At 39.3% G+C, this 23,925-nt stretch overlaps 2 protein-coding genes across 5 annotated transcripts in view; one reads left to right on the top strand and one right to left on the bottom strand.

Moving 5' to 3' along the window:
* The window catches only part of LOC148868630 (HEAT/U-box domain-containing protein), a 71,606-nt gene extending 52,718 nt beyond the window's left edge, over positions 1–18,888 (top strand). For 3 of the 4 annotated variants that reach the window (XM_088971025.1, XM_088971026.1, XM_088971028.1), the window contains 6 exons: positions 8,958–9,726; positions 12,699–13,416; positions 13,991–15,042; positions 15,132–15,587; positions 17,413–17,643; positions 17,907–18,888. In XM_088971025.1, the coding sequence (XP_088827151.1) occupies positions 8,958–9,726; positions 12,699–13,416; positions 13,991–15,042; positions 15,132–15,587; positions 17,413–17,643; positions 17,907–18,134 (3,454 nt within the window). In that variant the 3' untranslated portion in view covers positions 18,135–18,888. The remainder of the gene's footprint in view (positions 1–8,957; positions 9,727–12,698; positions 13,417–13,990; positions 15,043–15,131; positions 15,588–17,412; positions 17,644–17,906) is intronic. The other variant, XM_088971027.1, reaches the window with a different exon arrangement.
* On the bottom strand, positions 18,738–23,651 carry LOC148868629 (Transmembrane amino acid transporter family protein). The gene is made up of 5 exons (XM_088971029.1): positions 23,175–23,651; positions 21,593–21,745; positions 20,603–20,806; positions 19,093–19,558; positions 18,738–18,993 (listed from the first exon to the last, which is right to left on the bottom strand). The coding sequence occupies exons 1-5, from the start codon at positions 23,557–23,559 to the stop codon at positions 18,867–18,869; spliced, it is 1,335 nt and encodes a 444-aa protein (XP_088827155.1). The 5' UTR covers positions 23,560–23,651; the 3' UTR covers positions 18,738–18,866.
* Positions 23,652–23,925: the final 274 nt, after the last annotated feature.

The following is a 23,925-nucleotide window of genomic DNA, read 5'->3' as shown; positions in this document are numbered from 1 at the left end:
ATGGATCCATCTATTTTTCCTACCATAATAGAATGAGTCGGGAATCATATGTACAAGCAATTAGAAAAAAAAATTCCCATCAGTATCATGAAGAAATGAATAATTTGGAATTTGTATACATGGACAATTTTCACTATACTAATGTCTAGAATTTGCACCATATTTATAGAAAAATGAGTTCTTTAAAACAAATCTTCTGCGGTTATTCCACACAAGATGGTGCATCCATATATATCTTCTACTTGAAGGGAAGGATTCTCTGGATAAGCCTGAGGGCATCATGAGCATTGGTGCCATATACTAGTTAGAATTTTTTTTTCAGTTTAAAACATTTCAAGGTGCTGCAGATTGTCTTGCAAATGAAGGAATGGATAAGAAAAGCAATCTTACATGGACCTCTGGATTTTTGAGTTGTGTAATGTTTTACTAGCTGACTCTGTGGTCTTTTCTTTTGTAAGACCCTAATATAATAGTCTCAGCAACTTACCAAAAAAACATTTAAAGTTGCCACCTGCCAAGGAACAGAGAAGTGGAAATTAAATATTTCAAGGGATAAATAATGTGTTTTTATGAGAACAATGATAATCTAGAGAAAGCACCTATCTTTTATGATTGTCCAAAATCAATCATAGATAGATTAGTGGAACGAAGTTCATTGTCTCTACTTCCCTCTAGGTGTAGGGTTGGTACAACACTATCCATAGCCACTTGTGGTGCACAACACTATTAAATTGAGTATTCAGCCAATCCATAAAGAGCAATATACATTGTTATGAATCTGATCTGAGTATGCATCCAAAATCTGAGGATACTCATGGGATATCTTTGTAGTGCTACATCAGTACATTGACGGTGGATATTTTTTGTTTGTACAGCCTCTAGTAGTGCAGGGATATTTATTAATCTCTTCCCCTTGTTTTGATGCCTACTGGATCTCCTTAATGACATTCCAGATATATTTGTAGATCAATTCCCAGCCCTTTCCATGAGGAGAGAGGATTATGTGGAGGTGCGTTGTCTAACCTATTTTTGTCTGTTACCCAGGTACAGCAACATGACTGGACAAGGTGTTGGATATGGAGTTTACACTAAAAGTTAGGTATTCCACGTGATACTGTTTCATTTGGACATTAAACTTCACAAGGAATAGATGGCCATTAATAGTGTTTTAGGTGTGCACCTCACTCCACAGAGCTATTGGGCTTAATTTGAATTGAAATTTGTCACAGAATGCAGGACCTCCAGGAATAGGCAGCTTATTTAAGAGACATGGGGGATCTGATCAGAGAAAAGACCATGACATTCCTTGGGAAGTGTAGAGAACACTGATGTGGGCCCCACGGCTGTGGGCCCCACTGTGTTCGTATGACAGCATGTGTAACCTTTGTTAGTCATGTCAGTGTTAGTTGGTAGTTATCTTAGACAGCTTGTTATTTCAGTTTGTTATTTATTTCAGTCTTTTATTTGTTTTATTTGCCATGTAAGTATTAAGGGCAGTTTTGTCCTTTCCTACATGTAGTGAACATAACCTATAAATATTAAGAGAGTGGCAGCGGCAGACTCATTCAATCTGTCCCTCCTTTCAAAACCCTTGTGCACTTCTGCTTCTTCTCCTTTCTTCTCCTTTCTTCTTCCTCTTCTATTTTCTCAATCAGAAATCAGTTGGGATTCAAGACTGATTGTAGTCTTGATCGACTACTTGGCATCAGAGCCTATCTAGGGTTTCTCATGTGAGTCTAGCCCAGCCGACCACATGAGAACTATCTAAGGCTGGAAGGTTACAAAGGACTGTTTGTTGGCTGATTCTTGGAGGTTACCAGAAAAGTTTAGCAGCTGTTCGAAGACTTGTCACAGCTTGCAGAATGTTTTGGTAATCAGGAAGAACCAGAGGAAGTTAGGATTCAGGCCACGATTGAAGGTAGCGATCAGAATTCTCTGGGTAAGTCTTTATTTTTCCCTTGAGATTGCTGTCAGTCAAGATAGGTTGGACCTATCTAGGAGGAGAGTGGCCGAACCCTCCTATTTTCTCTCAGAGGTGGTCAAGATAGGTTTGTCATTAACCCTACAGCTAGACTTGACTGTGAATTCTCTTGGAAAGTGTGGTTGAGCACTATTTATGTTCTCACAAGAGTCTTCCTAACCCTACAATTGAAACCCTAATTCTGATTGAGTACATTCTAAGTGAGTTTCAGACCTGGTTTTGGCTTCCGAGCCTGTTTTGAGAGTGAGAACTGTTATCAAACTGCATATATTCTGATTGCCGATTGGTTTCAGATCAGATCTGAACTGATTTCATACAGTTTTTTATTGTGATCGATTGCTTAAGTGCTGTTTTCTAGTGTGGAAACCCTAATAGTTCTTAACTACTGATTTTTGATCAAGAATGGAGTTCAAAAATCAGGGAGAAGGTGTGTTTGGGAACAACAGTTCTTGTAGTATGTCTGAGACTGCGTTTCAGATCACAACTGTGAGATTTGATGGATCCAATTACTTGGAATGGGCCCAATCAGCCATGATGGTTATTGGGGGAAGGGGAAAACTTAGCTATCTATTGGGAGATGTGAAAGAGCCTTCCAAGGAGGACCCAATGTATACCAAGTGGGTTCAGGAGAACTACTTGGTTATGGCATGGCTGTGCAACTCGATGCAGCCACATATCAGCCAAAATTACTTGTGGGCAAAGACAGCCAAGGAGATATGGGATATCATGAAGGAGACCTACTCCCAACCCCTTAATGTTGCTAGGGCCTATGAACTAAAGTGTGAAGTGAATAACCTTAAACAAGGAGAGAAACCAGTCTTTGTGTATTTCTCTACACTGAAATCACTGTGGCATGAAATTGACCATCTGGAGACTCTTGAGTGGGAAAGTCCGAAAGATGCACAGACCCATAGAAAGCAAGTCGAGACCAATAGGGTGTTTGAATTTCTGGCTGGCCTGAATTCAGATTATGACATTGTGAGACAACAGATACTAACACGAGACAGTGTGACCCTTTCTCAAGCATACTCTCTGATGCATAGTCAAGAGACCAGGAGGAAGGTTATGATGCAACATTAGCCCTTTCCCCCAGCCCTGGCAGCAGTTAAACCTAAGTTTGGGGGTGATACAGAAAGAGACATGAAGAAGGAAGACAAACGGGATCTAGTATGTGAACATTGCAAGAAACCCAAGCATACGAAAGATACATGTTGGAAGCTCCATAGTCCCAGCAAAACTGAGGAATAAAAGGGGTAATGCCCACATGGCTGTGAATACTGATTTTGCATCCTCGTCAGGCACAAAAGGCACACCCCTAGATACCTTAGCTACTGTTTGGGCTGCCCTGATACAGTTGGAAAAGGAGGTTGGGAATTCGGCCCAGTCATCTCAGTCACCATCAGCCTCTGCCACCTCTGCATTTGCTCAGCCTACCATGCTTCAGCTCCAAGTAATATTGAGCACTGTTGGGTAATTGACTCAGGAGCATCTGACCATATGACTAGCTTGCCATCATTGTTCACTACTTATCACTTGTCTTCTGGTAGAGATAAAGTATCCATTGCTAATGGCTCTCTTGTTCCCATTTCTGGCAAGGGTGACATCAAGTTATCTGATACTATCTCTTTATCCTCTGTCTTGCATGTTCCTAAACTTAACACTAGTTTGCTTTCAGTCAGTAGTATTACCAAACATCGAAACTGTTCAGTAACCTTTTTCCCTGATTGATGTATTTTTCAGGACTTGGAGACGAGGAAGGTGATTGGGAATGGCCGTGAGACGAATGGGATGTATCTGCTTGGAGAGAGCCCTCATTGGAAAGAGCCGGTGGATAAAGTCTTTTGTTTCTCAATGTGTGAGTCTGGTTATGCTTTGGCATAATCGATTAGGTCATTTATCTTTTCGGTCTTTGAAGAGTCTGTTTCCTACTTTATTTGAGCCTGTTGAAATGTCAGATTTGAGATGTGAGAGTTGTGAGCTTGCCAAACATTGTAGAACATCTTATTCCTTGAGTAATAAAAGAAGTAATAATTCTTTTGATATTGTGCATACCGATGTTTGGGGGCCATATCACATCCCTTCTATGGGTGGGTACAGGTATTTTCTGTTGTTTGTTGATGACCATACTCATTTTTCTTGGGTCTACCTTATGCGTTCTCGAGATGAGGTTCCCGCTCTGACCCAAAACTTTCATCAAATGATTTTAACCCAGTTTAGGGTCAAAATCAAAGTCCTCAGATCTGATAATGCAAAAGACTACTTTGCTAAGCCATTGGCCTCTTATCTACTTGATCATGGGGTTATTCACCAGAGCACTTGTCCTCATACACCACAGCAGAATGGGGTTGCCGAGAGGAAGAATAGGCACATTTTGGAGGTGGCTAGAAGCATTATGTTTACCTCCAATGTGCCTATCCGTTTCTGGGGTGATGCTATCCTCACGGCAGTGTATCTCATAAATCGGGTTCCTTCACAGGTTCTTGATATGAAGCCTCCGTTTATCCTTCTATACCTAGACGAGGAGTTGTTTATTGTTCCTCTTAAAACCTTTGGGTGCACCTGTTTTGTTCAGCTTCTTGGACCTCATCATTCAAAATTTGACCCTAAGGCCTCCAAATGCATTTTTCTCGGTTATACACAAACTCAAAAGGGTTATTGCTGTTATGATCCTGTTTCAGGGAGGAGATTTGTCTTGATGGATGTCACCTGCTTTGAGGAGGCACCCTAATTATCCTAGGGTTCCTCCTTAGGGGGAGAGTAGTGAGAATGAGAATTTGGGTCTTTTTCCTCAGGGGGAGTGCAGTGAGAATAGGGTTAACTCATCTGAGGTTGTTCCTTTACCCATTCCATTGAGTGATGAAGGTTGTACTGGTGAGGGTTGTCAGAGGGATCAGGAGTTGAAAGTCTATCATAGGCGATGCAGGCAGGTTGATCTCGGTCATCAGCAGTCCAGGCCAGCCCCAGCTCCTTCTGCGGATCAAGATCCAGGTACTACAGTCCCAGGGCCCACTGAGATACCTTCCACTGTTGCTACTTCCCCTCCTTTTTCGGATGACCTTGACCTCCCTATTACGGTCCGTAAAGGGAAACGGCACTGCACCACATCCACAACTCATTGCATTTCCCAGTTTCTATCCTATGATCGCATGTCTCCCTCTTATAGGTCCTGTCTCACTTCCATTGCTAATATCCCTATCCCAGAACAGTGCAAGAAGCCTTATCAGTTCCAGAGTGGAAAGATGCAATGAAAGTTGAAATTGATGCCCTTTTGAAAAATAATACTTGGGAGATAGTTGACCTACCCAAAGGAAAGAAACCAGTTGGATGTAGATGGGTATTCACTGTGAAACATAATGCTGATGACTCCATTGAAAGGTACAAAGCCTGGTTAGTTGCAAAAGGGTTCAATCAGACTTACGGTATAGACTACTTGGAGACCTTTGCTCCAATAGCCAAGATGACCACTATTCGAGTTCTCTTAGCCCTTGCAGCAAGTCATTCTTGGCCCTTGTTCCAGATGGACGTTAAAAATGCTTTTCTAAATGGAGACTTACAAGAAGAGGTCTATATGCAGTTGCCCCCTGGATTCTATGATACAGAGACAAGTAAGAAGGTTTGCTGACTAAATAAGGCATTGTATGGGTTAAAGCAGTCCCCTAGAGCTTGGTTTGATAGATTCGGACTAGCCCTTGGAAAATTCGGTTATGTACATGCCCAGTCAGATTATACACTGTTCATTAAAAGAGTGGACTATTCTTTGACCCTGCTTGCTGTATATGTGGATGATATTGTAGTGACAGGGAATAATAGTAGTGAGATCGAGTCCCTCAAACAGCTTCTTCATCAAGAGTTTGAGGTGAAAGATCTTGGTGCACTGCAATATTTTTTGGGTATTGAGGTTGCTAGATCTAAACAAGGGATCTTTATCTCCCAGAGGAAATATGTTCTAGATCTGTTGGCGGAAACTGGAAAGTTAGGTGTCAAGCTTGCCGATACACCCATTGAACAGAATCACAAGATCAATGCAGAGGGTGGGGAGCCTCTTGAAGACAAAGTTATGTTCCAGCGGTTGGTTGGAAAGCTCCTATATCTCTGCCTCACTCGGCCAAATATTAGTTATGCAGTCAGTGTTGTCAGCCAGTACATGCATTCCCCTAGAACTACTCACCTTCTTGCAACAGAGAGAATATTAGCATACTTGAAGAGATGCCCAGGTAGAGGTTGCTGTTCAAGAACAATAGTCACATGAAGGTGGAGGTCTATACAGATGCTGATTGGGCTGGGAGTGTTGATGATAGGAGGTCTACCTCTAGATATTGTGCCCTTGTGGGAGGAAACCTTGTCTCTTGGAGGAGTAAGAAACAAAGTATTGTTTCCCGCTCTAGTGCCGAAGCTGAATACAGGTGAATGGCTAACGGAGTTGCTGAAATCACTACTTGAAGAGTTGGGTTTTGATTATGAGAAGCCTTTGATGTTGTATTGTGATAATCAGGCGGCTATTAATATAGCTCACAATCCGGTGCAGCATGACAGAACTAAGCATATCAAAGTTGATCGACATTTTGTCAGAGAGAGGGTCTCATCACAAGAAGTGTGTCTCCCGTATATCACCTCCAACATGCAGCTCGCAGATCTTCTCACCAAGGCTGTACCAAGGAAGAAGTTAGAGGCAGACCTATTCAAGTTGGGAATGACAAATAACTATTCCCAACTTGAGGGGGAGTGTAGAGAACACTGATGTGGGCCCCACGGCTGTGAGCCCCACTGTGTTCATATGACAGTATGTGTAACCTTTGTGAGTCATGTCAGTGTTAGCTGGTAGTTATCTTAGACAGCTTGTTATTTTAGTTTGTTATTTATTTCAGTCTTTTCTTTGTTTTATTTGCCATGTAAGTATTAAGGGCAGTTCTGTCCTTTCCTACATGTAGTGAACATAACCTATAAATATTAAGAGAGTGGCGGCGGCAGACTCGTTCAATCTGTCCCTCCTTTCAAAACCCTTGTGCACTTCTGCTTATTCTCCTTTCTTCTTCCTCTTCCTTCTATTTTCTCAATCAGAAATCAGTTGGGATTCAAGACTGATTGTAGTCTTGATCGACTACTGGAAGCTCAGGTTAGATTAGAAGGGGGCTCTCAGATGGTCATTGGATGAATGAGAGATCGCTTTTTTGGTGGTTAGCCCCTACAGTAAGGGACATTTGATTGTAGGGGCAATAGGTATTGGCATCCAGAATGGAAATCTTGTTCAGATGGAATTTTGCTTCATTGGCCCCATGGGACATGATTGGAGAGATGCTATAGGTATTGGCATCCAGAACGGAAATCTTGTTCAGCTGGAATTTGTAGTCCACTAATGCCTTAACAGAAAGTTTAGGCAGGTGCAGAATGAGAGGGATAGGGGGGTGATATTCCAGGACAACAATTCATGTATTCCATTTATTTCAAGTTCCCCTTCCACTTATCTGGGACTTCCAATTGAAGCAAAATCATCATCACCTTATATTTTGCAATCAAATTTAGACAGAATTTATCAAAGATTAGCAGGATGGAAGGAGTATTTGTCATTAGGAGGAAGGATAACCTTGATTAAGAGTGTGCTGTCTAATTTACCAGTTTATTATTTTGAAGTGCAAACCTTGGTTCTTATTGGAGTGTTAGGGGCCAAGTAAGTATCACTTGGTGAAGTGGGAGGTGTGTAAGGACAAAAAAAATATGGGGGTTTGGGGATTAGAAGGTTGAGATTGTTTAATAAAGTATTTCTGGGAAAATGGTTATGGAGGTTTGGTTGTGAAAGGCATTCTTTGTGGAGTTATTGCTTGAAAATATGGGGTGGTGAACTTTGGGTGGGATTCGGATGAGTTTAAGTCAACCTATGGTCTTTGTGTGTGGAAGGGGATAATGAATTTTGTTTGCCCTAATGTTGGAAACAGAGCAAGTATTAGGTTTTGGGAGGATGATCGGTTTGGGATTGGAAAATTATGTGGTATGCCCAAGGCTGTATACACTGAGTAGGATAAACATACAAGTTTCTCGATGCTATGAAGTAGTTCAGGGTTTGGTTGTATGGTTTCCAGGATTTAAAATACCTCCTTGACTGGGAAATTGAAGAATTGTGTTAATCTTTTAGCCAAGGTGCATGCAGCAGAGTTGGATTTGGAAAGTGCTGATTCAAGATGCTGGAAGGAGAGTAACAAAGGCATGTTGACTGTGAAGTCATTCTACAAGGCACTAGCAAGGAATCAGGTTGAAGGGAAGATATTAAAGGTGTTTGTGGCAATGCCATCCCTCTCAGTGTTCATGATGCTATGTGAAGATCATTTGGGGATGCTTTTTTCTCAGTGTTCAAGATGGAGATGTGGAATTCAGAATCTCCATGAGAAATTTTTGCTCGCTAGCCAAGTCTAAAATGGAAACAGAAAGGCAAAGATAGTTGGAGCTGTGTGCCACTTGCAATCTGTGGGGAGTTGTGGAATGAAAGAAATAGAATAGTTTTTGAAGACAGACAAAAGTCACAATCATCAATAATCGGTAAAATGATTTTGGAGTGGGTCTTGATTCTTTCAGATTTTGCAGGGGATAGCAAGGAATCCTTTGGTTCCAGGTTTTGATCCGTATTTGACATTGGAATTGAGGGGCTTGATGACGTAATAATGTACTGATTTGTTTTTTACCTCTTTTACTGATCTCTCATCCCCTATCCTTTGTACTCCTTGTTTCCTTTTCACTAGTAATTTTTTCTTCTTTGTTTATTACCAAAAAATATTTCTTCATAGTTTGCTTTCTAAATCTGCATGACAAAACCTGGGTTCACAACCCTTCCTCTTGAAAGTGGCAGTTTGTTGCATGTTGCACTTTATTGTCCCCTCTTTTATTCATTAAATGAAATTTGTTTTTGATAAAGAGATACTAGTCTATGTATACATTACCAATTTCTTGTTCTATGGTTTAAAATTTTTTTTTTCATCTTACATTGCAGTTCTGTTCTTGGTGGATCAACAGAAGATGATCAATCTTATTTTGTTTCCAGAGATGCAATTTTCCTGATATATGAGGAGATTCTCAAAAAGTTTATCCTATTTCTCATGGAATCCCCTTTTAAATGGGCTAAGGATGCATGCTCCTTAATAGAATGCATCATGGAGAAAGATTTAATGCCTAAATGTGAATCTTATGTTAACATACTTGAGATGGCACAATTTGCTTTTGAAGTTCTCAAGGGTAGTTTCTTTTGCTTAAAGATTTTCAGTGAGGAACACAAACTTCTTACATGTATTTCAACCGTCTTGTTTATTATTGACTGGGAGCATAGCATGGCATCAGAGGTTGCTATAGATGGGAGTTCAATGACATCTGGGTGTATACTTGATGCCGAGTCACAGAAAAGGCTTGATTCTAAGTTCAGTTTTGGAGAATCCATGCATGCTTTTCGTTGCAAGATAAGTCCTAATTTCTGGAAGGGTCTTAACATGTGCAATCTGAAGAAGTTGACAAGTATTTTGATTCAGACTATTAGGGATGCCATCTTCAAGACAGATACCTTTTATACAGACAAGGTTATATCCTTGTGCTGTCAATGGATGCTTGAGATTCTTGATATCCTCTGTTGGGATAATTGTTCAGAGCAAACTTTGTTAGACCAGTTGTTTGACAAGAGAGATTTTTGGCCTTTGTGGGTTGCGCCTGCACTTGACAATGATTCAAGATCAGCCATCCTTAAAGCTAAAAGTATTCTTACAGATGCTCATGTGAGGAATCTTTGTTTAGTTATTTGCACTGATATTCACTTTTCTTAGCAAGTTCTCTTTATAATAAGCCTCTATTATCTTTTGTCTGTGGTTCCCATCAGCATCTAGTAAAATGGTGTCAAGTTGGATATCTCACTGAATTATATAAACTATCACAGATTCTATTAGAAAAGGCCACCATTAATTTATTATAATTATATGGATTACAAAATTTGTTCCTTTTTGTAGTTTATGAAAGATTACCTTGGATATTCCTAGTTTCCAACTTGGATCACCATGAAAGTTGGTGCTAACTTCTAATGCTAAAGCATGAGTAAGAAACTAAATAAAAGGTTAAGAATGGCACTGCAATAATTAATCTAAAAGTTACTAAGAATAGAAATAATTAGCAAGTTTATCATTTGCTATAAATGGTGGGTGCATGCAAATCCAAGAACCTAGTATATTTGTCTTCTCAAAGTTTTAAGCAGAAGCCAAATAGTTCAAAAATAACACGAGAGTCTAACTTAGTAAGAAAGTCATTGACAAATTAAGTCATTCTTGTGATAAGTGGAGTACACATTTCTTAACTGTCCATCCAAAAACTCTCTACATGTTTCCCTGTGAATACACTGAAGAATCCTGAGGAGTAAGGCAACACACCAGTGTTTTAAAAGTGCGCCTAGGCACACACATTTTCCATGTGTGAACCCAGACAGAATCGCAGAACCCCTCTCAAAAGGTACACACTTGTTGTGCCTTGCACCTTAGCCCAGGCATGTTCCTTTTTTAAATGTGCCTCTGCTATTCTTTTTGTGGATTCATGGATTCTGTAAAGACTACTGGAACAGACCAACAGAAAGCAGTTAATCAGTTTTACAAGAGGAGGCCTCAGGAGGTTGGCTCCCTCGAAGAGCCCTGAGTTAGGCAGGTTCCTAACAGATTCACACCTTTGTAATGGTTTATCAACTAATGAATTACCTCTTGTTTGTATACCAGTAATGGTCTATTAACTTTTAAAATAAACAAAAACAGAAACTGCTCAAATATCTGAAGCCTTAGTTGTTGCAAATAGGATCTCAAATAGCAAACTTTCCACTAAAAGAGGAACAAAAATACAACTAATATCTGATTCCTAATCCTAAAATAGAGAGAGCTGCTACTAAAATCAGAAACCAATCTCTTTATGTATGGGCCAAAAATTTAGGTTGGGGGCACTGCCCCAAACCCCTACATAGACTTGTCTCTGGGCTTCCCTAAAGGGCCTTTATTATAGGCAGAGGGCCAATCTCCTAGTATTAGGAATTCAAGATATTTACTATCCGACCAGCTATTTGAAGTAATGCAACCAGGAAGTAAATAAACAGATTGAAATTTTTACATGTTTGAATTGTTGAGTGCTTGAAGCACTTGGGTACATCCGTACAAACTGCATATGTTTGCTTCAGCTTCCACAGTTTTACTTTGCATACAGCAGTAGAGAGAAACTAGGAAGGTTGAAAAAGAAGTAAGAGCTGAATTTCATTGGATCATAAGGGAAACAAACGGACTAGTAGATGCCTTAAGCCAAACAAGGAGTTAACAGAGACCAGCTGGATTGTCGGGTGATTGGAGATTCTCAAATATAGCCCTTGTAAATCTAATCAACATCATAGGGTTTAAAAGTTGATAGGTAGCTGAGTCTGCATAAGGGTTCCTACATCTCTGTACATATTACTTTCATTGTTTCCTTCATAAGGACATATATTTCACGTCTTCTTTCATCTTTCTTAGCTTGATCAAGTTCTGTCGGCTTCTCACAATTTTAGTAAATTCTAGGTTGTCAGTCACATTCACTTGCAGTTCCTTCATCGATTCTAGCATCTTCAAAGTTCAGCCTTCTGACCACCATATACTTCACATCTTCCTTTATTTATAAAACAATGCGGACTGTGTGCTATATAGTAGAAAATCCATTCTTTGTGGTTTCAACCCCATTAATACTACATAACAACCTTTAATTGCACATCTCTCTAGCTTGTGGAATTTATTGGTTATTTCTTCAGCATCTTCTCCTCCAAATACTGTTTGTATCACTATTCACTAACTTGTAAAACACTAGAACTTATTTGTGTATTATCCACTGCCTTGATCCCAAGTAGAATGGTGTACTAGAATAAAGGAACAAACTCTGTACCATTTCTCCAGGAGGAATCACACAAATAATACTCATAAAAAAATCACACAAATAATGTAGTCTCTGTATATTGGAGTCTCCCCTAAAAAATGCAGGCAATATACCTAAGAGGATATGCATGATTTGAATAATGTACTTCTATTAAATAACAAGTTCAGAGACACGTATGAACCTCTTTCATTATTACAGGAATTCTGTAGAGTTTTGGCAGTGATATATGAACGAGTTTAAAATGCCCCAAGAATCTTTAAAGGTCACTGAAAATATAATTAATTATTCTGACCTGCCAGTTTATCACATGAAGTTCTAGATGTAAAGTCTATGCCAACACTATAGGACTTCAAATTTTAAATAAACTCAGTTCTTGATAGTCCCACTCCCAAAATGAACTACCTTCTTTTTCCTTCATAGAATAAGATGGATTGGAGAACCTCTCTCCTGATCAATTTCAAAGCTTTTTTAATAGGGGATGTCTTTGGGTCAAATTCTGGTTTTGGCTGCTCTAACCTATCAGGGCATTGTACCTCATAAAATAATTTAAAAAAAAAAATCATTAAGAGATAGGCATCCAAGTTGCTTATAGAGACAGAAGTATTATGGAAATAAGTAAACTCAATGAAGGATGGCCTCATTCAAGTACCATGTCCATGTGTCCTCCTTTGAGTATGCAGATACTTGTTACAGGCAGAATGAATCTTTGTCATGAATGCTGAGGTTCCTTGTTAAATTTATTTTCAAAAGTTCTGATGACATAAATGCTCTCTTTTGTAGTGAGGTTAGACAACCAATAAATGAAAAAACATATTTACTGTTACAGGAATCCAGGCATCAACAATTCGTTGCCTTTACTGACAAGCTTATTTCTAAACTTGGAGTTGGTAGAGTTCTTGCGGTCTCACAAACTGTTCCATCTTCATCAGAAGAAGCAACTAATGAGTTAGTAACGTCCAAATCTTCTTTTCCTCGAGCATGGCTTGCAGCTGAAATCTTTTGCACATGGAAGTGGCCTGGAGGCTCTGCTTTGAGCTCCTTCTTACCTCTTCTAAGAGAGCATGCAAAGAATAGAAATTCTCCAGCTGAAGATAGCCTGTTGGACTCCATCATCAATATCCTACTTGATGGTTCTCTTGTTCATGGAACCAGTTGTCAAGTTGGTCTTTTCAATGTATGGCCTGCTTCAGATGATGAAGTGGAGATTATCGAAGAGCCATTCTTGAGAGCTCTGATATCTTTGCTTTCAGTTCTAATTATCAAGGATGTTATATGGGGAAAAGCCAAGGTTGTTGTCCTTTTTGAATTCCTTGTAAATAAACTTTTTATTGGTGAAACAGTAAACAGAAACTGTTTGAGGATTCTTCCTTTTGTCATGAATGTTCTTATTCAACCATTAAGGCACAAAGGATCTGGATCTGATGGATCTAGTGAAAATGCTCAGATTGATTCATTCAAAGAAAGTGATGTCCACTATATCATCAAGGAATGGCTTCAAAGAGCTCTCTCATTGCCACCTTTAGTTTCATGGGAAAGTGGACAAGGTAGCTTTTTATTACAATATTCTCTTTCAAATTGATGTTAAAAGTAATTACATGGCTTAATCCTATAGCTTTACATTAGAGAGGATCTCCTATTGGATGGTTGGCAGGGTTAGTCTGTTAATATATTATATATGTTGCCCACATGCAAAATGTGTAGCCCCCCATTTCATGCATCCACCAAGGACCAGCAATCCCTACACCAAAAAACAAAGCAGATCTGGTGTATGAGATCCTCTCCTTTGTCCAGTTCTTGTGATGACTCTAAAAAGGGAAAACAATTTCTCTTTGTTTTTTCGTATTTGTGTGTGTGTAAGAGAGAGAGAGAGTGTGTGTGTGTTGGGGGGACTACAAAGCGATTCTGGCATTGTCCCTTGGTTGGGATAATGTAGTGGGGCTCTGCGTGTGGCATATTTGTACTGGTAAGCCACAGTTTGAATGTTTCCATTGTCTGTGGACATCTTGGGTCTTATCACTATGCTACCTTTATTTATTTATTATATCTTTCTGTTGTTTTCCTGTTGAAAAGCAACATTGCATTGTGGTATCACTGATACATTTTAATCTCCCCTTGCAGATATAGAAGAATGGATTCAGTTAATTATTTCTTGTTATCCATTAAGTGCAATAGGAGAAATAGGAGCTTTGAAAATCGCACAAAAAAGAGAGATAAGCCATTTGGAGAAAAAATTGCTTCTAGTTTTATTTCGAAAGCAGAGAATTGATAGTAATGCATCAACTGCAGTTAGTCAGTTTCCTGCAGCACAGATGACATTATCCAAGCTTATGGCTGTTTCAGTTGGGTATTGCTGGAAGGAGTTTGATGAAAATGACTGGGAATTTTTACTGTCTCAATTGCAGGGGTGGACTGAATCTGCAGTTCTATTAATGGAAGAAATAGCAGAGAATGTAGATAATATTGTCGTGAACATGCCCACTTCTGGTGACATGGAAGTCACCATAAAGGAGCTGGAGGAAGCAGTTCAAATTTTGGATCCTTTTCCTCTGACTATTGCTAGGACTGCCCTTTTCTCATTCTCCCTTTTCTGTGGGTTTTCTGATCTACATGCAGAAGATACTAAGATATTGAACACCTTAAAATTAGAAAGGTTTGATCCTATTAGAGATCGGATAGTTGAAGCTATTCTTCGTTTATTTTTTGCCACGGGTATTGCAGAGGCTATTTCCAGATCCTGTTGTCTTGAGGCTTCATCTATTGTAGCTTCAACTCGACTTGCACATTCTCATTTATGGGATTTAGTTGCATCAAGTGTTATTAACTCCTCTTATCATGCAAGAAACTCAGCAGTCAAATCAGTGGAACTTTGGGGCCTAAGCAAAGGGTCCATAAGCTCTTTGTATGCCATCCTTTTTTCCTCTGAACCTACTTCTTCTTTGCAGTTTGCTGCATTTACCATTCTTACAACTGAACCTGTTTCACATATGGCTTTCACCAAAGAAGATACTGCTCGTTACTTCAATGAGGATATTGATGATAGTGAACCTAATCAATCTCAAGTTGGTAGTTCTTCTGCAGAGGAAGCATTCCATTTCAGAGAGGAAATTTCATGCATGATAGGAAAGTCCCCTTATAATCTTCTCGAAATGGATCTGCTGGCACAAGATCGGGTAAATAGATACAACTTCTGCTTATGTGTATTATACTTGTTCCATCTTGGAGTTTGATGTTTGTGATGCTTTCCTCTTCTTATTGGCAGGTAAGTGTCTTTGTTGCTTGGGCTTTGCTATTGTCACACCTACAATCATTACCATTATCATCACCGGCAAGAGAGAAATTGGTCCAGTGCTTACAAGATTCTGCTGATTCAATAATATTAGAGTGCCTGTTCCAGCATATTCCTTGGAAGTCAGGCATGTTACCTAACTCAAAAAAAGATGTTGAAGTTCCAGCTGGAATATCAGAGGCTGCTAATGCAGCAACACGTGCTATCACAACAGGTTCTTTGTTGTTCTCTGTAGAGTCACTTTGGCCTGTTGGAACAAAGCAAATGGCTTCACTTGCTGGTGCAGTGTATGGTCTGATGCTTTGTGTTCTTCCTGCTTATGTCCGTGGTTGTTTTGCTGGAATACGTGATCGTTCCACTTCATCTGCAATTGAGTCTTTCACAAAAATATGGTGCAGCCCTTCTTTGATTGCAGATGAACTCCATCAGGTGTGTGAGTTTGACATTGATCATTTGGTCTTTAAGACTGGAAAAATTATATGATGCATTCCCCGATCACTCTAAATATTGAAAGTACCATAATTCATCAAAGAAAATCATATTAATAGCAAAAATAATCCCTAATTACCTGAGGATAAGGTGTAACCATGATGCTGAAATTTGGATCTATATCAGTGTAGCTAATTCTAGTCATAAATAATGAGGAAGGAAAAGATGAGAAGATAGAGGAGAAGAAAGAATAGAAGAGGCGTAGAATCTAACAATAACACAAGCAAAATCTATCGGGACACTCTTTACATAAAATGTAAATATTAGAAGTATCCAAATTTACAAGAAAACCCTCAATTGGCTTCATATTACTTGGAGTTCCTGATTGTATGTTTTCTTCATAAACTGCATTCCAAATACAAACTAAATACTCCAACACTCGCCCTCAAGCTAGCACCCTAACTTGCCTAGGAAGAAATAATATAATTTGGTGGCAACATTTCATAGCTTTTCTTGAAAAAAGCAACTTGAAGATTCCAGCATGGTTGTACTTTCAGCTCTTACCATGGCAATACAAACTTTCAACTAATTAGATAGCACTGAAGGTGGTTTGTGGCTCTTAATCAAGAAACGACCAATCAACTCCACATCTCAACAAATTTCCATCAACAATGATAACGAACTTAACAAAGACCAAATGAGGCTGGTTATGGAAAAAGGAATAATCACATTATATAGTTTTGAAGTTGAAGGAGTGTGAGAACAAGAGGCTTGCATGCTTCAACTCTTATTGTTTATTTGGCAATTCCCTGGATGTAAAAGGCCATTACTTGATGTGGGTCTCAAACTCTCAGCTATCTGTGGTCTTGGGTGGGGTGAACTGCAAACTGACCTTTCTTTTTGCACAAAGTGGCTGCTCTCAGACTCAAACCATCATTCTCACATTTGTCAGCCTGATATTTAAGAAATGGCCCATGACAAATCCCTCTATGTAGACCAGAAAAATTGTACTTGTTGGACTAAGAAGGTAACATTTTAAGTCTGACAGAAATGGCAGTAAACTGCAAAATGTGGAAATAGACAGGTGCATATAGAAACCATTCACTTCATATTCCACATAGTGCTATGCAAAGAAATGATCTCTTTTGAAAGAGAAAGCAAATTCTATTGTAAACCTGAATTTACTGAAGTTATTCTAGGATTTTCTAGATTTTTTTTTCCTTTTGCAGTTATTATCATATGAAATGACTCTTCTGGTTGATAGATAAATCTGTACAACAAAATTCTATGTAAAGTAAAATGTTGAAAATATTGAAAATGTGTGAACATATTGGGTTCCTTCCACATGGAAGGTGTTGCTGCAAACTCTAGTCCATTTTTCTTGAGTTTATTATTTTTGAGGTTTTCCTAAACATGATGGTCAAAACAATCTAGTTTGGAAAATAGAAGTGAAGAAACCTATGCATGTTATGCACCACTGATTTATTAGTTCATAAATGCTTTCTTATGTTTGTTTGTTTGTTTGAATAAATGGAGTATGTTAGAAGGGCCTCAAGGTATATATGAACACTATTTATCTGTTTGAATTTTGGGTTTCAGTTCAACCCCTAAATATTTCTTGTTAATTCTAATAACATGAATGAATAAAGGCAGAAAGAATGTAGCTCTAGATCTTCTAATGGCATCCAAGGGATACCCTAGAATTATTGCTAATGGTGTTTAGTTGTTTGAACTTGTCTTTCATGGTTGTATCTGAAATTTTCATCAATTTTATGTAAATCATATCAGAAAAAGCTCTGAAACTTATCTGCTTCTCTTTATGCAGATCAAGAAGGCTGATGTTGCTGATGAAAATTTCTCAGTTAGTGTGAACAAATCGTCTTGCGAGGTCATTGCTACCTATAAAAAGGAGGAGACAGGAATGGATTTGGTTATTCATCTTCCTGCATCCTACCCTTTACGGCCCGTAGATGTTGACTGCACAAGGAGTCTTGGGATAAGCGAAGTAAAGAAGAGGAAATGGTTGATGTCAATGATGGCATTTGTTCGTAATCAGGTCTCTGTAATAGCTTTCCATCATCTTTGTGAATTTTCTGCTTCATTTCCTGATCCTCTAGTTACCAGGACACTTGAAATAGGGGTCATTATCATCTTTCTTCCTTTTCACATGCAATATTGCATATATATGGGGAAAGAACATGCCAAATGGGATTTTTAGGATTTCCTCCTAGATATGCAATTATTATGTGGCTTTTGTAAACTCAACCAATTGAACCTGTTAGGTTGATAAGCAGCTTATTTGTTTGTTATGAAATACAGAATGGAGCCTTGGCTGAAGCAATACGGATATGGAAAAGCAACTTTGACAAGGAATTTCAAGGTGTTGAAGAGTGCCCCATCTGTTACAGCATCATCCATACTAGTAACCACAGCCTTCCTCGGCTCGCTTGCAAGACTTGCAAGCACAAGTTCCATTCAGCATGTCTATACAAATGGTTCTCAACCTCACATAAATCAACTTGCCCATTGTGTCAATCTCCATTCTGATTACCAGTTCAAGACTGTTCAAAGTGAAGAGAGTGTAAATGCTGGGACTATTGTGAATGAAAATTCAGTACCAGTTCGAGGGTTTAAGTACTGTGGTTTATTGCGTGTAAATGTAGTTTGACTGGAGGATCACTAAAGGAGTAGAATGAGTTACAAGTGGTTTATTTGATTCAGTTAGAAAGTTCAAGATATACAGAAAAATGGTTATTAGTAGTTCACCTCCATCTCATGGATCAGAACAAATTGCAAGCATTCAGCTATAGATCTTATTTTCATCAACGGATAGTCCAGATATGGGTAAGGTGAGAGACAGATGCCCTCCCTGCTTTTTCATACATGTCAACTGCAGTCTGCATTTACACTTGTACAAATTGGAATGTGTTTTTCCCAGTTCATCCTCTTTCAATGTGAATTGGGATTTCAGCAGTACAGCATCTGCATGGATTTAAGATAGAGACATGCTGAGCAGATAATTGCAACTTTGCTGTTCTGATGAATCCAAAATGATATTGCAAGGGACTGATCATAATGAAAAAGCTGATCAGCATATCTACTGGCAATTCTCCGAGTGCTTGAAAATTTTGATAATTTCACTGTATTATCTAGTGTAGAACCATACCATATTAACAGTTATCTATTAATCTCACTTAATATTGTACATGGAATTTTAAGATTGAAATTTGATAATAGGTGACCACCGGAATTAACATTTTCAATTTAATACAACAAGAATTACAATTTGCTTCTGGTTAAATTTGTAATATTGGTGGAAATGGCAATAGAGCTTGTAACTATAGCCAAAACTATCATGACTGCTGCTGAGATCCTATCGCTTCCTGTGGATACTTCGTGAACGTCCCTGATAGAAATAGATGCACATAGGTCAAGATGTAATGGAAATTACGTTTTTAAAAAAATAATAAAAAACAAAATCTGTCTGTGAACTGTACGTCTGTACCTCAGGACTATTGCACCTGGGAAGATGAATGCAAGGCAGACTGCTGTTGTTGATCCCATGAACTGAAAGAAATACCAAATATTTGGGATGGCTATCGCTGCTATGTAGATTAACCCAAGTAGACCACAGGTAAGGGCCCAAAATCGGTTGTTGTCTGAACTCAAGATGGGGGATTTGGCAAACAGGAGTTCATCAATGTTGGCCCTTAGAGAGAAGTTTAGAAGAGGAAAGACTAACACAAGATGGAGTGCATAGCTTAAGCGAACTGTGTCATTAAGCAATGAGCTGATCGTGGAACCAGAATTTCGATCAAAATTGACAAGTATATCAGACATGATTGAGTCACCAAATAGCAGGTAGCCAAAAAATCCAACAGAACAGTATATGATGGAGCATAGTATTAGTGAAATCCGCACAGCTGAGACCATGTCACAAGGTCTCCGAAGCTCTGCTCCTATCGGATGAACTGCAGAATGGAAGCCCATGAATGATATCAAACTGCTAAATTAGGCAAGCTGTTTTAATCTTCCTTAAAGATAGAGAAAAGGTTTCACCTGTGTTTTCTTAAATATTAATTGTTGGCTGCTGTTAGACACAAATATATTGAAGAGAGGTCGCAGAACTTGCTTGCGACCCCCAATGAAACATGGACGCGCGAGCAATTGAAATAAATTCCCGACATCATGCGAACTGCTTTTCAATTTCCATCGCGTGCCCATGTCTCATTAGGGATCGCAACTCACAAGGGAGTGCTGCGATTGGTCGCAGTAAATGTGGTTGAACGTTCTTTTTGGTTCTCCCCAAATAAAAACTTGTCAAAGAGGACATGTTACATTTAGTAAGGTTAGTAATTATGATTTCATGCAGTTATTTGTTCAAAAGAGTTCTATTATGATAAGGGAAATATATGATATCCATAAAACAACTGAATAATAAATTAGAATCATAAACTTGATAGCCAATAAGATGTTATTTATCATAATTTGAGTGGATTTTGATTGGTCAAAACTCTTTTTATATCATATTTTCCCGCATTATAGATTTTTCTTTGTTCAAAATATTTATTCCATTCCTTTTTTTTTATTCATATTCCATCCCCTTTTTTTACGTGAATAAATTACAAGGCATGCTGGAAAGGTATAGCAGCTTATGGTTACCACCTTTATGGTTACAGGTTGTCTTATCAGTTTTTCAGGTATGATGCCTTTCCAGTATCATAATCGGACCTTTCAAAATAGAAAAGTTAATCCCAACTATTTAGGGCCAGCTAAATGGTATAGTATAGGTCTCAAATTCAGTTAGTACCAATTTAAGAATGAAATTGTCTTTAAAGCTTAAGCAGGCTTCTTGACTAAAATCTTTTTTTTGGGGGGGGGGGAGGTGGGTGGGTGGGTATGAAATTGACAACTACTAGAGATAGTGATACTAGCACCAAAACGTGGGTAGACAAGAGTCAAATATAGACAAATCATCGGCGATAAGTGTCATGGATTTGGACTAGAAATCTTACCATTGAAGTGGAAGGTGAAAGCCGTCACAATGACCGGAACAGCAGTGAAGAGATCAAAAAAGGATGCCTGATTGACCAAGTCTGGTAGCAGTCTCGGGGTCTTTGTTTTACCTTCCCAGAGGGCAGATAGAGCTATCACCGCGCTTATGCCCACAAACACCACAGCAAGTAAAACGGATATGGCTGATGTGAACCTCAAAGACTCTGGCGACACCGTAAACAACAGAAATTAAAAGGAGGGTAACACTGTTTCGAATGATCTCATTCCAATTTATTTTTTTTGGGTATTTATGATACAAGGACAATTTTTGAGGTTTAATAACAACAAAAGTAATATAATTAAAAAAAATTAAAAATAGTTTAACTTTTTAAAAATAATATTAATAAAGGACAAAAATACTGTTCATCTTCTTATTTTTGCCCTTTGTTCATCAGAGTCGCCGTAGCGGCGACGGCGACGGCGCTGGTGGTTTCTCTGTCTAACGCCGCCACCTCTGCCTCCGGCCACCTTCGGCAATGTTGCTGAAGGCGGAGGTGGCGACGTTGGACAGAGAAACCACCAGCGCCGCCGCTGCCACCTCTGCCTCCGGCAAAGTTGCCGGAGGCGGAGAAGGAAGTGGGCGGAAGCGGCGGCGGGCGGCAACGGACGGTGGCTATGGTGAATAAATGACAATAAGAAGATGAAGAGTATTTTTACTCTTTGTTGATATTATTTTTAAAAAATTAATCTATTTTTGAAATTTTTTTAAATATATTATTTTTATTGATATTAAACCCTAAATACGCTATTACCCCTTTTTTTCTGAATGCAGGAATAAAGACATTGAGAAATGGTTCGAAAACATAATATTGGCTCGTCACAGTGACAGTGTCATCCATGCCTTGGCCAGATTGCCGCAGTCTGATCCAAACTTATTATAGCTCGACTTTCAGTTTCCTCTCCTGCTGCAGGGTAGTGATTTAGGGGTTCTATTTCTATTAAATACTAACCTACACGGCGCAGCAGGACGAGGGGAAGCAACACAAATAGCACAATGAAAAGGAGCGCGATTGGACGCGTGTTCCAGAGTTGCACGCCAAACCATTGTTGCAGTACTCCCAGGTGTACCGTCCCGTCGGATTGACTCCCAGATAGCACGTCACCTGCCAAAAGTTTGAACCCAATTTAAAGATGAAAAAAACACACTTGTTTCAAAATCTAATCGCATAATAGTAATATGACCCTTTCTTCTAATCTCTTTCAAAATTAGTCACTGAAAACAAAAAAAGAGAGAGAGAGAGAGAGAATGTTCTTTAGAAGCTAAGGAAACCCAAAAAGCTAATCTTTAATCCACTCAGAACTCAAATGACGGCATGGTTGGCACAGCGACCCGATCGTCTATTGTCGGTCCATCGTGAAGTTTGGGAATACTCCGTTCAGTCCGTTGCGTCTGGATTTCAACTCCGATTGCCGAAATCCGAACTTCGAGTAGGGCTATTTTCGTCTCATTCTGCAATAGGCCTGTCGTATTCCGTACTTTTCCAGGAAAAAAAAAAGTTTTACCGTTGACCAACGACAGTTAAATACGCAAAGCAAGCCAGCCATCGTTTGATGCGGCGCACGACCAGATTTCAATTCTGGAGTTCGGATTCAACGACACCGCACCTCAACCCCGCCATAGCACCCAACAACGTCCTAAATTACAACGTCTACTATATGGTCTATTCTTCGACCTTCACCTGAGTATCTCACCATTTGGGTTCGTGTGCGGACCGGAAGGGTTATCGTGGTCATTTGGGTTTCGAGGGTCGACCAAAACTGGCTCTGTTGGTGGGGGTGGGTAGGTACCAGCCACATCACTCACTCTCATGCACTTTTGATTCTCATTAATTACCATCTCAATCCAGAGTCCGAATGAGCTGCTCCTGGCTGCTTTAACTACTAATAACGCCCCACTCCAATTTCTCACTTCACGTGAAGGCTGACGTGGGCCGTTATTATTGGTTAAACAACTCCCAACGTTACCATCAACAGCAGCTCACATCACTCGCAGTCGCCTGATTGCTACTTCGCAACGTCAAATTAATAAATACCTTGTTTGTTTCCCCTTTCGTTTTTCATTTCTTCTACCCTTTTCTGAGCCTCTTTTCGCTTTTTGTAAGGTGAGGAAATAGAAAGCCAAAAAGTGTAGCCATTTCTAAGGTTTAATACAAGCAGCTTTGTCATTCTTGACTGTCTCGCTTTGGGTTATTTCAGTTTTGAGTTTTCAGATTGGCAGAAGCAGAGGCTCAATCGATTTATTAAACTAGTCAGGAAATCAAATCCTCTCCTGTTCGGAGGGGATCGATTTACTCGGAATTTCAAATCAGTACCAAATTCTATTTCTGAACCATTGAAATTTCACATGTTTAATTCGGTTGGGGCTTAGAGCACGTCACAGATCCAGAGTAGGAATCTGGTTGGTCTTACGTCGAAAGGATAGCGAATTAACGATATAAGTGACCCGTTCAGGATACCAGCTTATAAGCGATAACATGATTCGGACTGGTCAGAAATAACTCGAAAAATTGAAGTTAAAGCATGCCTGCTTACCGATTATAATAAGATAGATGATCAAGGCACCGATGTTGGTGATCAAGATGCAAATCTGAACCGCCAGAGCTCCAAGCCTCCCGAACGACTCAGCCATGACGCCGGCGTAAGTCGTTGAGTCGCCACAATGAGTATACTTCAGGAGGAAACGCGCGGAAATCTCTGATAAGACAGCGATGACAAAGATGAGGATGAAGGCCGGAATTACGCCTAACACTTTCATAGTAGCTGGAATCGACATAATTCCAGCACCGACGATGGTGGTAGAGACGTTAAATACTGCACCGGAAACCGAAGCTCCCTCGAAATTATTCCTCTCCGAGACGAACTCCGGCAGAAGGGGAACTGCTGTCTCCACATCCTTGTTTCCCCACTTCATCTTCATCTCGGATTTTCTCTTATTTCTGGAAAAACTTTTCTTTCAATTGTCTCTGATCACAATCACTTTGTATTTATAACACGCTAAACATTGGTTTGCGTGTGATTACGATAGTGACACCGTTTATTATTAAGTTCCATGAAGAGAAGTTCGAAACAGGAAGGGTGATTTGGGAATAAAATTATTAAGGTGTGTCTTTTGTTGTTAATTCTTTTCATGGGATGCGATGAATGTAACAAGACGGAAAAGTGGGTTAGGTTAGTGATCGGATACTCGATGAACTTTCCAGTTCATCATTTCGAAAGGACAAAAAACGCATATATGCATTGATTTCTACCCTTTCAAAAATACGAAGTTACAAACAAACCAAAC

The sequence above is a fragment of the Nelumbo lutea genome, chromosome 2, assembly GCF_056320005.1.
Source record: "Nelumbo lutea isolate HS-2025 chromosome 2, American lotus-T2T, whole genome shotgun sequence".
Lineage (NCBI taxonomy): Eukaryota > Viridiplantae > Streptophyta > Magnoliopsida > Proteales > Nelumbonaceae > Nelumbo > Nelumbo lutea.
This window is presented reverse-complemented; position numbering and strand designations above follow the sequence as displayed.

What these genes read in the sequence shown, in the direction of transcription:
- LOC148868629 (XM_088971029.1), bottom strand. Translation starts at nt 23,559, where the DNA reads ATGAAGATGAAGTGGGGAAACAAGGATGTGGAGACAGCAGTTCCCCTT. An exon ending in TTTCACCTTCCACTTCAATG is followed by an intron (nt 19,559 to 20,602) that starts GTAAGATTTCTA and finishes TCCATTCTGCAG; the next exon opens with TTCATCCGATAGGAGCAGAG. An exon ending in CCAGGTGCAATAGTCCTGAG is followed by an intron (nt 18,994 to 19,092) that starts GTACAGACGTAC and finishes TATTTCTATCAG; the next exon opens with GGACGTTCACGAAGTATCCA.